Here is a 16,515-nt window from a genome sequence, read left to right on the forward strand (position 1 = left end):
CGGGCATAATTTGATTTGGTGATAGCAGCAGCAGAGCGAATGCCGGGTGGCAGGACGAAGGGAATGATAAAGATAGATCAGTTATGGTCTAGAAGCTGAGACAATCAATGTTTCAGAAATTTCAAGTAGGGATTTGAGCTGTCACAGACGTTTATGCATGCGTCCCAGCTTTCCTGAGTGAGGAGAAGGGAGAAGCAGGCTGGGAAAGGGGCACCAGAAGAGGGGGCACCCCCCAGCCTCCTGAGACCCACAGAAGCTTTTCTGCACCCCTCTGCCCTCACCGTCTGCTGAGGAAAAGGGATCATTGGTACGCTGATAAAGGAGAAGCTCTTATTGCATCCGAAAGAAAAGAGTAGGTTATTTAATTACTTTCATTTTTTTATTTACCGTTACCTGTCCAGATACTTTTGTAGTTCTCTATTAGGCAGTTTTCAGGTAAAATTGAAGAGTCTGTGGAGTCTTAACTAATCTGGAGTGGTGATCGGAGTTTGTGGAGTGAATTGCTGAAGGTTTGTTGCTGGGTTGTGATGACACATATGAAGGACAAAAAAACTGGATTGTTGATGTGACTTTTGATGGGAATCAGGTGAATGGAATAAAACAGAGCTGCATGTGGGATCTACTGGAATTAGGCTACAGTTCTTTCCAGCACTGTTACCTCCAATCTGTAGCGCAAGTGGGTGCAGGAAGAACTACCAGCACTTACCAGCATAGACATCAAGATTCAAAGTTTCTGTCCTGGTCTTTCTCTCCCCTGCTCCTTCTATCTAAACTCTCACCTCCCCACTGTGCTTCCTGGGCAGGAGAAGACAGCCATGATACAAGAAATAAAGATTTTTAGGACTGTTAACTGTTGGTTTGTTTGTTTTACTACAACACCGTTTTTATGCTCCTTTTGTAGCAATAATTTAGGTCATTGCACTTCTCTTGTATTTTCTTAAATTTCCTTTTTCTCTGTTTCCTTTTTTATTTCATTTTCTTTATGTTTTCAATTATATCAGACTTGAAAGTGTAAACTTACGAAATACTTGGCTTTAACTTACTTAGGAGGAACTCCAACCAAATCCAGTTAGAAATAACAATTCTCCCTGGGCAGTGAGATTTGAATCCTCCTGAGGGCACTTGAAGCTGGGCATGAAAAATAAAGGAAAATTATTTTGATTTCAGACTTTTATTTTATTACTGTTATTGATAGATAATGATTAATCATTTCTCCGAAATAGCATTTTCTTCAGTAGCCAAACTGAGCAAAAAAATGTTTCGTCGCAAGCTTTTAGATGTACTCTATTGTAGATTTGATACACTAGGTTTTATTTTGTTATTGTTTTTCATTGCATAGTGCTGGTCATTGTAGACATCACAGATGTAGCACATTATGGTTGTTTTCTCCTATAATCTTTTAACCTATGTGGAATTGTTCTTTGTTTTGCTGCCTAAGTTTTGATTGCATCAGTAAATTTTGCACCTCTGGGAGTCCTTCTTTTTTTTCTTTTTTCTTTTTTCTTTTTTTTTTTTTTACTATTTCTTTTCTTTTTTTTTTTACTATTTCTTTTGTCCTGCAAAGTCACTTAATTTAACTATATTTCAATTTCTTCATCTGTTGGAGACTACTTCCTAATTTGATTTTCACAACCCCAAAAGGATGTCCCTTTTTGCTGCAATAGTGCCATCCAATCTCAAGGGCTTTTTGTAACTCCAGTGATGTCAATGGGCTGTGATGGGAGGAATTGTTACGGGTTAAAGGAGAGAGAAGCCTCGGTGAAGGATGGTGGATCCACTTTTGGCACAGTCTTGAGTGCTCTGCTTCTTCACTGAGTTCCTCTATGCATTTCTTTCAGATCAATTAATGAGAAGTTCTGCCAAAGGACACCTGAATAGATGCCTGATTGGCAAAATCACTCTGTGCGTAGAATGCCCATCAGAACTGTCATGACTCAATTTTCAAAATAACTCTTCGCATTGAACTCTAAAACCTTTTAGAGTTCGTGTTGCTCCTGTTTCTCCAGTTCCTAGATGCTGAACTTCTGAAAAACCCTGTACTTCTGTGTCTCGCAGGGCTCTCTCCTGAGTGATGTCCCATTTGTTCAGCTTTCACTGATTTCAGGTTTGAGCCGTACGGGGGAGTGCAGCCTGGACTGTGCAATTCTGCACGTACATAAATGATTTTCATTGGTATTCAGGGATCACTGTTCAGTGCTGACAGATGTGATCACATAATACATTCTGAAGTGATGGTAGCCTCATTTGGTTTTCTGCTTTTGAGTTTCAGTTGCAAAATACCATTAGATAGACATTTATTTTGTACTTTGTTTTTGGAAGCAGTGGTTGCTTGGTTTGGGTTTTTTTTTTTAAGTTGTGAAAGCAAAGACATACTTCAATATATAAGAGTTTTGCAGCAAGCAAGCAGTTAGCTAATAGCACATGCTATTTTGCTATTAATGCACTAGTAGCTTTAAAATCCTCTAATATAATTTTCAAGATGTGGGTTAGTACTGTATGTTGCGATTTCGAACTCGTAAAGCATATGGAAAATGTCAACACATTTATTTCTGGAACAAGGTCACACTTCAGGAATTAATTTTGGAGTCACTGACATGGAGTATGTGCCAATTTTAGGAAAGATGACCATCTCTCTTTAATTTCTTGTGTGTTTCTGGAGGCTGAGCTGTTTTTTTTCAAGTAGTTGTGAATGCACTGTTCTGCTGATACAGGGAGAACAGCAGTCTGTTCAAGGATGCGGTGGTTTGTACCCGCAGAGAGATGTTTCATGGGAATGTGCTTCTTGAGTTAATATCACATGAGCTTTCTTATGTAATCCTCTGAATTAAACTCCAAGGAAAAACATCCGGACCATCTCTCACTGGTAACAGTTTCAGCTACCTCCACAATCTGTCTGGGCAGCCAACTAGCGTGAATGACAGTGTTTTGACATATCTGCTTCTTTATCAAGTTTGTTGCTAAATTATACTGATTTGTTCATTTGAATCTGAAGGATAATAGAAAATCTCCCAAGTATTCCCATGACTGTAGCACAGTTTTGCTTTACATCACAGTGCAATCAAGCTTTTAAGTGGTATTGCATTAAATAAAATTTTGTCTGGCACAAAACGGCGAAGGGGTGGCTGCTAGAATAATTGTTGTTCAGAACTCAATTGCTACTTAATACAACACTGTCTCTGTGAATGTAATAAGATATTTCTCGTATTTTCGTTTAGGTTTTGATTTTAATCAAAGATAAATGCAAGCAAAAAGGTGAGAACAGGAATCCTATTGCTGTTTTTAAAAATAAAGTTGTAATTTGTAAATACCTTCAAGTTTTTGCTCTTAATTTATTTCTAGAAGTTTAAAGTTCAATAATCCCAGCTAAAGCCAACTAGTGTTCAGTTAGCACTGACACAGGAAGATCCCTGCTTTGCATTAAAAATGGGTATGTCTGAAATGTTTACAAATATTGGCAATTTAAGAAGGAGTTACCCTTAGCTAAGGCTAAATCATAACAAACACTTCCAAGGAGTATTTAAGTTTTCCACTCCTTCTCCCTTAATGAATATCTTACTAGGGCTTGGTATCTTCTTCCCCTGCTCACCTTTTTGTTTAATTCTGAAAGCACAGGAATAAAAAAATTAGGTTATATGTTTTTAAGATTCTCGGGATATTGTAAGGAAATTTAATATATGAACTGTTCTGTGTGTCATTTTCACTTTTTGTAAGACCCGTTCTACCACGGCTATTGCGTAATTCTAAAATAGCAGGATAGAAGCACTGTGTGATCCTGGAAGAACTGCAGAGGAGAAGCCTGATTTTCATAGAATCGTACAATGGGTTTGGGTCAGAGAGGGACCATCCAGTTCCAAGCCCCCTGACATGGACAGGGATACCTTCCACTGGATCAGGCTGCTCAAAGCCCCATCCAGCCTGGCTTGAACACTTAATCATTTTGAATATTTTGCTATTGACTTCAGTGAATATAAAATGTAACTCTCTATATCCTATTAAATAACATTTTCTGTTACATTCTTCATAGAATTCCATAGTGATATAAAAATATCTTGCAAAAATGTTGTGGGGATTTGTGAGCTTTTTTAACTGGAGTTGCGTTGTCAGAGCAAGTCCAGTTGTTCGTAATTAGCTTTCTTGTAGTACGTTGAAAAATGGGATCAGTGATTTAAAGTAAACCTCTCACTTTTTTGGTGTCTACATCTGTGGGTCTCAGAGGAACGATCAGCTGTGAATGGATAATAAGATAAAAGAAAAGATAATTTGCATTTTGATACTGAATTTATAAAGGAGGTGATACCCAATGGTAGTCAAAATATGCAGTATTTTTAAAAAGCCTTTCAATGTGTAAGCTCTGGCATTAAACCAAATATGGTGTCTTAAAAATTCCTCCTAGGTAATGCACCACCACGTTTCCATCCCTGTGGTAATAAGTGAATGTTATTAGCTAGCTACAAAATTTGAATGCTTTCCACTAGTGATTTCAGAGAAGTTAAGCAGGGTGTTTACAGCTGTTCTTCCAGGTAATATTTTTCACTGTCTTTATTGCAGCTAGGGTTTTTGTCTGGGAAAGGTGTTTACAATGGGGTCTCTGCAGTGTGGGTATCATTTAAAGCCAGCACGTGAAACTTTTTTGAGGTGTATCCAGTGAAATCAGTTTCTGAAGTCTGAATTCTGTGAGACAGATGTGATGGGTGGGAATAGTTCCTGCTGCTGCAGCCTGTGTAGAAACAGCTGCCACGAACGCCAGTTTCCCAGGATATTTTCAGTCTTGCACTCTCTCTTTTCCTGCAGTTGTCCTTTGCAGTTACAGGTTTATTAGTATCAGAACGTAAGACTGGAAACAATGAATCTGGTAGCCCTCAAAGAAGAGGGAGTATTTGTAGTATTCGTATTATGCCTTGAAGATCATTCAATAAATTAGCTATAATGAGTCATCCTGTGCTGATATAAACATGCTGAAATAGATTAAGAAGGCAAGAATACAAAGCCGCTAACACTTCTTCAGACTAAGCTTTAGACCTTAAAAAATAAAATCTAAACACTTCCTACTGAATTTTCTTCAACGTTCCCAAATGACTGCATTTTTTTTTTAACAAACTCCCTGCTTCTAAATAAAAGATCTTGAAGTCTTCCTTTGAAATGTGACCTGGATTCTTGTTCATTTGCTTAAACAGTGAGATCTGAGACTTGGCAGTGCTATATCCATTTTTGGAGTATGGGAATCATGCATAAAGCTTGGCTGATAAAGTGAGGGAAGAAAAATAGAGCAAAAGTGCCTAGAAATTCTTTATTCCAATTCAGTTGGAAAGATGCAAGCAGAGATCAATACCCTTGCTGATTTTGCATGAAACTCATGGACACTTGACAGTTAAAAAAAGAAGAGGAAAGAAAAAAAGAAGACGTTAAGGGATTATGGGTTATTGCCATTTATGTACTGAATTCAAGGACATCCAAATGCTTAACACAGGTTCCCTTTTCCTTTATACAAATGTTCACGACTGTTACCCATGTTCGAAGACTAGAAATAAATTAAAAGACTGTACTAGCAGTTTAGTGAGTGCTTAGGTTTTATCAATTTTTTATAATGATAAAAAAGAAAAAAATCAAACTTTGCAGTAGAGTGGTGGATACTCATCAAGCTTCTGAAGCCATGAAGGACAATTCCGCCATGGGAAAATCAATTCAGTATTTGATTAGGAGTCCAAAAATATGATGGGCATAGGGAGGCAAATGAAATGGTAGGATTTATTATTTATTAGAAAAAGAATCCAGAAAGCTACACAGAAAGCTACATCGTCTCTACAGTGTTTGCCATTGTTTTGTTCTTTCTGTATTTTTGTTTAGAACAAGTTTTTAGATTTAGTTTTTTCAATATTTAATGAAGCTGTAACAGAGTTTGTTTCATCGCGACTGTAACATGAAATAACAGGAGGATTGTAACCTTTCAGGAAACTCACATATCCTGTATGTGAGTATATCCAACAGAAAATACCAAACGCCTCTAGGGATACTGTGGGTATCAATTAGTAACACAGCTTTTGAATGTTAATGAATGACCTTTGTAGCCAAGATGTCTGATCTTTGCAGACTGTAGATCAGCTGCACGTAGATGGATGTTTCCATGTGCATCAACCTGCTTAGACTTGCACAAATATTTCCAAGACCGGGAAGGCTGGATTAGTGTTAAAAAAACAAAGCTCACAAATGATTGTGTACTTTTCTACCTAAGCGGTGCATCCCAAGGCTGTCATTAAAAGCTGTCAACATTGTTGTTACCTACAACTGTTGTTCTTAATTTGAAAGACCAGAAGCAGAGCTCAAGGCAATGTAAGAAAAGCTTGAAATCGTGTCCAAGTGGCGAAGATGATGTATCACAGTTGATGCTTGTTTATAAATAGAAGAGACAGGGCTTTGGGGCGTAGAGCACCCCCACGTCACTCCTCTGGAAGTGTTGGAAACTCCAGTTTTGGAAGGATGTCTTGCTGCAATGGCTGCTCATAGTTTAACAATTTCCCAGCAGAGAAGTCCAATTACTTGGGTAATTTCCATTAGTGCTCAAGTAAATTAAGCTATGCTGTAGCTGTACCTTCAATGGCATTTTCGCCAGTATAAAATGCCACACACTCAGTCTTAGCTCTGCTCTCACACTGCCAAATCGGCAAAACTTTCTACTGTGGGTTTTCAAGATTAAATCGTCTTGAATAACATTGAACAGAGAAGTTATTAAATTAAAGCAGAACAAAACCTCTGAAGGATATATTTAATCTGAAACGTTAAAATGATGACCTTGACAGGGTGGTTTTGAGTTAATTATGGTAGGAATATCCTGCACTTCAAACACTGCTCTGAGGATTCAGCGCATCACTGCGACAAAGCTGAGCTGTGTGAAGCTGTATGGCTCCTTAGTTGTGCTCTTGCCCTTTGGGGACATCTCAGATTACTTTGGTATATGTAATGCAACTACAGCCCTAAAGGTATTTGCATGGATTGTTTTTTCAGAGCAGACTGACAAATAGAAATGTTCTATTCTCTAAAGCCATATCGAGTTGAGTTGTTGCTCATCCAGCAGTTTTAGTTACCCTTTGTAATTATTACAAATGCTTCCAAATAATATTATCTTCAGTTTTCCTTATTTAATAGGGATAGAAATGTCATATCCAATTACTGTTGTTTGTTTGAGTTTCTACCTAAGCAAATTTTAAATGGTCATTTAAATTCTCCTGTGTAAGATTGACCTTAAAAGGTGACAGGGGTACTTTTTTCCTACCTGAAGATGTTTTTGTTACATAAAACCTGATCATTGTCTAAATGTCAACAGTGATGTGCTCGTCACTGTTTGCATTTACAAGCATTGTGTTTCCAAAATTTATTTCGATTCATTTCACTTCAGGGTGTGTTGTCAGTCACTAAAAATACAGTAGTTTTTATGCAGCCTGCACCTTTTTCGTAAGAGCTTCTATTGGGGGATATCACAGGATTTTTCGTTCTGAGTCTGCAGAAACACTTGAAGGGAGACTGTTGGAGTTGATTGCCCCAATTATTTTTTATTTATTTATTTTTATTTTCCACTGAAAACCTTGAACTAAAATATTTCCTCCCTGGGGGGAAAAAAAGACTGTTTTGTACAAAGACTAGGATGTGGATTTTCTTATTCTTTTCAAATGTATGATCTTCCTTCACTTAGTCTGCAGAAAAACAAAAGCTTGTATCTTATTTAAGATAAACCAAGAACGAAAAGAGTTACTTTGAAAGACTTTTAGAATTAGCTGATTTTTCTTGCAGAGCCATACTCACAGGTATCTTGTATCTCACTGGTTTTGTATTCAACTTTGGTTTTAGCTTGATGGATATTTACTTTCTATGGAGTTATAAGCAAAAAGCAATCTAAAGCATTTACATAATTTTGACTTTGCAGAGTTCCATGTGTATTAAGCACAGCTTCGTTCCTTTGACAGCGGGAAAGAGAATATTTTGTAATGGTCTGTATGGTATATCATGAAACATTCTCTTATAATTTTAATATCTATTAGTATATTAGATCTTGGTTCTTGTCCTCACAAAGTGAGTAGAAATTTGGAGAATGAAGATCCTATATGAAGGCTGAGCCATGGCTCTGTAGAAATCTAATGTGAAAACCGCACTTCACTAGAAAAATACTTACCTTAGTGAGGCAAATTAAAATATTTGTCGGTCAGGCATCTTTCTCTGAAAATTTCACTTTATTGTTCATTAATCCAACTGGATTGGAAAGATTAAAGGGAGTGACTGGGAGATAGGAATGATAGCTCACCCGGACATACCGTCAGCCTATTGCAAATCACATTATTTCCAAGTTAGAGCAAACAGCCCAAACTGTGCTCAGTGCTTTGAACTGTATTGCAGGGGTGATTGAATGGGCCTATAGAAATCTACAGTTGATGTATCTGAAATGACACAATCTATGGTGCATTGCTTGTGTTTAAATTCTGGACCAATTTTTGTAACCGGTAAATCAAAAAAGCGTTGTCTTTAGTTTATTGGCTTTGGTCTTTTTTTTCACTGTTGTGGGTTTGTTCGGTGTTTTTTAGGTTGTTATTGAAGTACTACTTTTGCTCATTTTTAATTTTGAAAAAGTGTATTTATTTAAAACCATATTTCAGTGTATTAATGTGAAGATGTCATTCTGGTTACAGAATACAAAATAACTGTTTACATTTTAGAAGGGATACTTGGGAATTTGGTGGAAGTGGTTGGAATTATATTCAGCTTTGCTGCATTAGTTTGTTTTTCTGCTAATACTTCTGATTACAAGATTCCTTTTGTGCCTTTTCTTAAGAAGTTTGATTGCAAATAATATTGCAGTCACATTGAAGTTTGCTTACCCTTTGCTTTTGTTTTCTGTTAATTAGTCTGTCTTGGTCAGTTGATGTTGCTGAGACCAATTCGATCAAATGTATTTAACGTGTAGTTTAAGAACATCCAGTATATAGCCTTACAGCATTTCTTTCCTCTTTTGTTTTCTCCATAGATACTACAACGTATTCCACTGAGCGATCTGAGCATTTTAAGCCATGCAAAGACAAGGATCTTGCATATTGTCTCAATGAAGGGGAATGCTTTGTGATTGAAACTTTGACAGGATCACATAAACACTGCCGGTAAGTCAGTTGTGAAGGAGCTGCAAAAAAAAAAGTCTCTTGTCCTAGGGAGATGATATTATATAAAAAAACACCCACAAAACATATTTGTATTTAGCATATTATAAAGCAATGGAATCTGCCTAATTATATCCCTCAAAGCTGATTTTTTTTTTCACCAGTCCATAATATTTACAAATAGAGATATGGAAATACAAAAAGCAATGTTTTGGTTACTTTTATAGCTAAGAAGAATCTCCAGTATTCTGTTGTGTTACCATATAAATGGGTAAGGATCAATGTTTTGTTTTGGTGATTTTTACATATTAAAATCTTATATTCCTCTACACACAAGAAGAATTCCTTTATTCTGGATACTCAACGTAGAGCTTTGGCAATAACTGTATGCACTGTTCACTGAGAGAGAAGAGTTGTTTAAGAGAAGTTTAATTACTGAACTACTGTTAATGTCTGTGACCATCTCGAATGTATTTAAAAGAGTATCATAAAAGAAGACCAGATATACTTATTCTACATGTAGTGGCCAGTAAAAGGGCAGTGATAATACAGAAGGAATACAGTAATAGCTTCCTAAAGATGAGAATAAAGAAAACTCTGAACTATTCAAACAGTCATTTAAATAGAAGTGGTGCAAAATGAAAAGCTGTACTTGTGATGTTTTAGTTTACTCCTAAGATATTGTATTTGGTATACACAAGGTGTATCGAACATGACTGTATGTCCAAACTCTAAACTGAACAGGTAAATACATAGGTATCTCTAGGATGTATAATAAAAAACACCTAAGATGCTCAGAAGCTTTTCTGAATGATTTGGGACTTAAGCTACTAAATTTTACTGCAAGTAGGGGGGGAAAAAAAGTCACACAGTCATATCTGCCAGGTTTGAAATTGGAGACGTATGGATTTAAAGGTAGACGAAAGTCTGCTTAACATCAGAAGAATATTCCTAAGATTTTTATTTTGTGCAGGTATTTTTTTCCCATTCATTTCTATATGATTCAGTGACCACTCATTTCTTGCTCATTAAACTAAATATTATGACTTATTAATCATGAAAAAATAGAAAGAGACTTTCCAGGTATTTTTCTCTGAAAGCAGATATGAGTTTTTTCATTATCTCATGGAATTGCCATGAGCCGGTAAGAAGGAAATTGTATCACTCAAATATTTAAGCATTTTTCATTTTCAGAATGTTCAAACTGCACAAAACTGATACAAATTACTAGCAGGGAGAAAGAGATCTATATAAGAATTTTTGACTACAGTAGTAGACATAATAGCCAATTTCACTGAGCAGTTTTAGTAAACTGTATGGATTAAACTTTTCAACATCTGCAGGAGCGTATCTCATGAGAGAGCTGTTGGGTTTTTTTTTTTTGTTTGACTTTCAAGATCTTTCCTGTTGTCTGCCTTTGCAAAACTCTTATGTATTTGCTGTGATTCTCATGCTGCAGCCTGATAATGGTTAGAAGCTTTTCTGTACAAGCTTTTCCTCTTAACTACACAAGCCGGAGTTTTGAGTATTCATTCCTTCCAGCTGAGTGATATCTTTTCATCACCTTCTCTTATGCTGTTCTTCCATAGGGGGATACAGGTCTCTTTGTGCCTCTTTTAGCTCCTGTGTGTAACAGATTTGCATTGCTTGTACGAGTTTCAGGCGTTGACTCATTCTCTGGGAATTAAACATCTGCTTATTTCGGTGGGTACTTGGAAGTGTGCAACATGAAAAGACATTTATAAGGCAATAAAAATTCTTATAGCAAGAGAGGACACTTTTTAAAATTTAAAAAGTGATTAAACTAGTTTTAATGGTTTGTTTAATTCTGTAAGGAGCTTCAAAACTGCAGGCACAGCTTGTTCAGAATCACTTTTAAAATACTGATATGCATCTCAGTAATGAAGAGAAACCTTTTCATTTGACCTTCCAATACTGTATCTCTACCTTGGAAACAGGCTGTATTTCTCCTTGTCAGGACCAGTGCTGTAGTGAGTGGGGTGCAGGTGTTTTTCTCAGTGTAGCCTAGAACTGTGCTCTGAAATATCTGGAATGTACACATATAGAAAAATACAATATTGATGTACTGGATTTGTCCTCTAACTAGAAAAAAAAAGAAGTAATTTTCCTTGAGAATGAAAGGGTTATGGAATTCCCATTGCAATTAGAAAAATCATTTGAATACAGAATTATGAAGGCTTAGAGAGTGAAATGATACTTTGTTCTTAGAATCAAGCTGCATTGTGTATTCTCATTGGGAGTTTGATTTTGCATCTGTTCTGGGAACAGAGCACCAGTGTGCTGAAATGGGAATTTGCCATGTGGAACAGCTGTGGATAGAAGACCTTGATGTAGCAAAAAAACCCTTTCATCCCACTTTGTCAGGCTTAAGGAGTGTTAGTAGATGATATCCTTAGGCAGTTGTTCTTGTGTGTAGGTGTTTAAGGACTAACATAACGATGATTGTTAGTGAGGAAAAAATAAGAAGAGATTCAATAGCAATTAATAAATATTTGAGTTACATCCTGGGCTTCTTCCGTGTCCTCATGAACCATACTCTCAATGCAGACAGGCTCAACTGACAGTTCTGGCACCTTTCAGTTGTCCACCAAGAAAATGACAAGTTATGTCAATAGGAGGAGATGAGCTCATGTTGAACTCCAGTAACGATGCTGACCGCTGGATGTTGTAGAGCACTGGCTCTAGAGCTGTTCTGGTTTTTGATCCACCTGCCTTATCTGGTTTGAACCTGAAATCATGGAGAGTGAGGCTGGCCTGTGCCCCTAGGGAAAGGCAAGAGGGAGGTCATGTTGCACGAGACTGCTCGTAGTACGGTAAATGAGGAGGTCTGAAGCAGCTCTGCTCGCGCTTCTTCCATTCTTATCTTCCTTCAGAGGAGATGTCCTGACATTATAGCATTTTTTTTTTTTTAGCTTAGTTAACAACAAGAGCTAAAAATATGTGGGGATGGTTATAGTTTCCAATTCTATAGTCCCATTTTTATTTGAACTTCCACAATTTACTGTCTCTTGGTGAAAATTTGCCTGGGAATGTAAACTGGCAGAGTTCTCCCATGTGGTTAGGTAACCAACAAGATGCATTGGATGCTGTTGGTGCTATTTTAAAGGTGTGACTTCAGTGTTTATTTTTGTGAATGGCTTAACACAAGTTTGTTTTAAGGATAGGATAGGTCAACAGTAGGAAAACTTCATATTTAGCTTCTCCATATGCCGGATTCTTTTTCTGTGTTGCCTTCTTGAGAATTAAAGCTGAATGGTGAGGCTGCTTTTGTGATTTACACAAAACAAATCATGTATGCAGTCAACACTAACACATCATCATTTAACTGGGTATTACATAATGCAGGCTGTGAAAAAGAATTTAGGCTTTGTAAAATTTCATTTCAAAGACACTATCTCAAGTCAGTCTGGGTTTTTGGGGGTTGGGGTTTTTTTGGCGTAGGTTCTCCATTTTTGTGTTTCTTTTTAGTCCTTTCATTTTCTTCTGATTGCCCATTTAAGACTGGAAAAAAATGGATGAGTGAGTGGCTAAAACTTTTGAGGGTAAAAGAGGATTGTGCCATTAAATTTCTCTTCTAGAAGAAGCTGTTAAGACTATTGTGTATGCACTGAAAAAATCTTGGTGTTGGCAATGAACTCTAATGTACTCTTTAAATATAGAGTTGAGTATGTTGGATGAAATATTCCTTTTGTCCTTTGTTACTAGGCTCCTTCATGAAGTAAGCAGTGCAAAACCTGAATAAGTTTTCTGACAACAAAGTGAAAGAATAGACTCACAAATGCACAGTAAAGAAAACATCATTCTCAGTTAACCAAATTGCAGCAGATGCACGTATGTATCCACAGAACATTACTGTGGTTACCATCCCAGAGTTTTTGGATTTCATAGGGCAGTCTACTTTTATGCATCCATCTTGTTCTGATTTGTTTTGAGCTTTGTTATCTTGGTTTTATGCATAAAAATTTCCTTTTTTATTCTCAGTTCATTGAAAAATGATGCCAGTGTTGCAGAGCTTTATTTGAAATCAGTTGTGAAACCAGGAGGATTGAATTCCCTATTATAATGAAAGTCCAGTTTGGATACGTGTTTATTATACTATCAGATTTTGTCGTGAGTCTTGTGCATAGTAGTACCTGTAATCTAGGCTGTCAGTGAAAGTGGGAGAAAGGGATCAAATGAATTGGCCTTTGGAACAGCTCTGAGCATGGCATATGGTATGGGCACTTAACCATAAGTTACAATAGTCTTATCTTTTTAGGATTTTTATCCCTGTTTTAGTGGCTTTTGCAGTCTGACCTAGGTAGTTTAAAATACCAGCTACTCCATTTTGTGTGCTCCCCCCATTTTCTTTTACAGTGGCAATCTTCCAGAGCACTTCCAACACGTAATTAAAACAAACCCAGAAAATTCGCTATCAAATAGCATTGAATAACCAGAGTATTTAATTGTCACAGTACTACAAGGCTAGTTTTATGAAAGTTAACCCATTGCATTAAGCAAACAGCATAACAAGCAACTGGAGGAATTTAAAGGAGGAAGAAATCTATGCTTAGAATTTAGGATACTTTCCGCATGGGGGCAATTAACAGACCTCCTGTTGTGAAAATTATTGGCTTATAAGCATAGCTGTAGCGCATAGTTAGATCATATTTGCGTAGTTGGATGCATCTTTAGCTGGAAATGGGCCACTTTTGCTTTCGTGTTTACTTCCAAAAGCTGAGGTGAACTTCAGATACCACACGAGGTAGCTCCAAGCTGTTGTTAAGCAGCTGTATTTTAATATAGATATCACATTGCATTATCATTGCATCACCTGCTTATTCAGCAATGCTCTCACAACTGGTTGCCTTCAGCAGTGAGGTTGTTTCTTTTAGCTCAAATGAAATAGCTTGTGTGCCTTAAGCACTGTGACTGTGATGCTTTCCAAATCCCAGGCTTTTAAGAAGTCAGGAAGCAGAAATTTTGGCCAGGAAGTCTGTCACGTGGACTGCACATCCCAAGGGTAGAATCAGCCTGGCTGTATTTATATATTCAGGACAGTGTTAGTAAACAACAAATAAGTAAAAGCTTTTATTTCGTTAAGTACTGTTAATAGCAAATCTGAAGTTTGACAACTTCTCCCTTTTGTATTGGGAAACCTCATGCTTTTCTTGTCTAATTTTAGGTGTTTCCTTTCCTTCATACAAAAAATACCCAGAAAAAATCCACCCCCAAAATCCAAACAACTTCTCAGCATTCTCTTTAAAGCCTGTGCCCCATGAAAATACAGGGAGAGGTTGTATGGCTTTGCTGTCACATACCTATTTTATCCTTTTAAACCTTTTTAAATATGAACCTGGAGGCAAATGGTTTCTAAACTTGAAAGTTAAAACATATAAAGCCAAACATAGGCTTGTTACCTAGGTATTGTAACTTTTTTGGTATTACCCAATTTTATGTGTTTTTTAACACTTGGTCTGAAATTTTCTGTAATCAACATACAAGATTTGAACTCTTGATTCAGATTAGTTAATCTGAATCAAAACTCAATTATTTTGTTCAAATACTGAACTTCACCTTCATAAAAACAGTACTTCTCAATTATCCTTACACTGGTTCTTGTAGTTCTCTAAAATAAAAACCCTTCAAGTCTGGTATTATGGCATAAGAATTCAATAAACGACAAATAATTTTTAGATTTAAATATTGAGTCTTTTAATGTCTTCCTGTGGTGAAATAGTGCAAGAACATATTATTGATATGCACATTAAACACAGCTGTATTCGATAACACTTGATTCACGTTTCCATAATTTAACATTCAGGAGATAGAGGCTCTCAAGAAAGCTTCTTGTCAAAGTACTTTAATTATTGATTAATTTTCACAGTCTCAACACTCCATTTACAGGGTTTTTTTATTTACAGTTTTTCCCCTAGATTATTGCTTTTAGCAGATACTTATCTTCAGTCTTCTGTTACTTCTGTAGTAGGAAATAATTTCAGCTTTAAAAATGCATGCAAATTGAAAAGTTTTATGAAGTTAAATTACTTTCAAATATCTGAAAAACTGATGCAGCAGCGTAACAGTCGGTAATTCAGTGGTTCCCTTGATGTGCTTACAAAAGTTCATCCTTCAGCATGCGCTTAAGTTTCTGAATACCGCAGTAAATCGGTGTTTATTATTGTTGTTGCCGTTCACATAGTATCATTCCTTCAAGCAGCACTTGTGCACCAGAGAAGTCACTGCCAAAACATCTTTCATCTGTTTATCTCTTAAACATTTTCTGGGGGGAAAAAAAAGTTTGTATAAGTCTTGTTATTTGAGGGAGGATAAACTGATTCCACGGTTAAAAATAAAAAGAAAACCTGCTAACAACAGAAACAAACAAACAAACAAAGCTTTGTAATGATTTATCTTTGAAAAATTTTGATTACTATACAGTGGAATTTCCAGGAATTTACACCCCTGCTTCAGGTTATGATGAAGATGCACTTTTCCAGTCAGAGCAATGAGGTAAATGCCACACTAATGTACGTGTAAAATGCATGCCCAGATATTTAAATTGCACACTAATTTAATGTAATTCGCCTATGATTCATAGAATGATTTGGCTTGAAAGGGACCTTAAAGCCCATCTGGTACCAGCCCTTCTGCCATGGGCAGGGCCACCTTCTGCTGGATCATGTTGCTCAAAGCCTCATCCGTTCATTTGTTTTAAAACAATCCTTAAAATCAAAATAAAATTCATAGCCCACTTCATCTTGTTTGAAATACTTATTAATAATTTTCTTGAGAGAGTTTGAGAAAGAAAAAATGAAGGATAATTTACATACCTGTGCATCCAAAGTTAGTGTTCAAGCTTCAGAGAATGGATATCTTTTAAACTTACGGTCAGCGCAGAAGGACTGAAAAACTGTGGAATTCATTTCTCAATCCAGCATACCGAAAGACTACTGTAAATTCCTTTTTAGTTAACTTAAAGTATAGAAAAACATCATTACAGGCTTACACATCCCCCTGCCTCCTTTTTCTTTTTTTTTTTTCCCTAAGCTACACATTTTTAATTAGTAGATAATAGCAGCTAAATCAAACAGTGTTAATTCTTTCATTTATGGGTGTACACAGTTGCTTCCCAAATGTAAGGGAAGTATCATTTCTTAGAACAGCCAGTAATGTGACTGAAACAAAAACATTTTTGGAAGCTTTTAGTAGACTCTCATCTCTTTCTGGTGGACTGGATGAGAAAGAGATCCAGGTCAGCTCCCTTTGCGTTTGGTAAGATCTCTTTGGTTGGTTGAAGCTAGAGTTGGGCTTTAACCTTGATTTTTCACTACAGAGAAGCAGGAAATGTAGTTGCTGTCTCAGCAGCTGAGATAGCTTT

At 36.6% G+C, this 16,515-nt stretch overlaps 1 protein-coding gene across 3 annotated transcripts in view; it reads left to right on the forward strand.

Moving 5' to 3' along the window:
* Positions 1-16,515, forward strand: part of NRG3 (neuregulin 3) — a 396,810-nt gene that overhangs the window by 154,488 nt on the left and 225,807 nt on the right. For all 3 annotated transcript variants that reach the window (XM_054071994.1, XM_054071993.1, XM_054071995.1), the window contains exon 2: positions 9,008-9,137. In XM_054071994.1, coding sequence (XP_053927969.1) covers positions 9,008-9,137 — 130 coding nt within the window. The remainder of the gene's footprint in view (positions 1-9,007; positions 9,138-16,515) is intronic.

This window comes from Cuculus canorus, chromosome 7, assembly GCF_017976375.1.
Source record: "Cuculus canorus isolate bCucCan1 chromosome 7, bCucCan1.pri, whole genome shotgun sequence".
Lineage (NCBI taxonomy): Eukaryota > Metazoa > Chordata > Aves > Cuculiformes > Cuculidae > Cuculus > Cuculus canorus.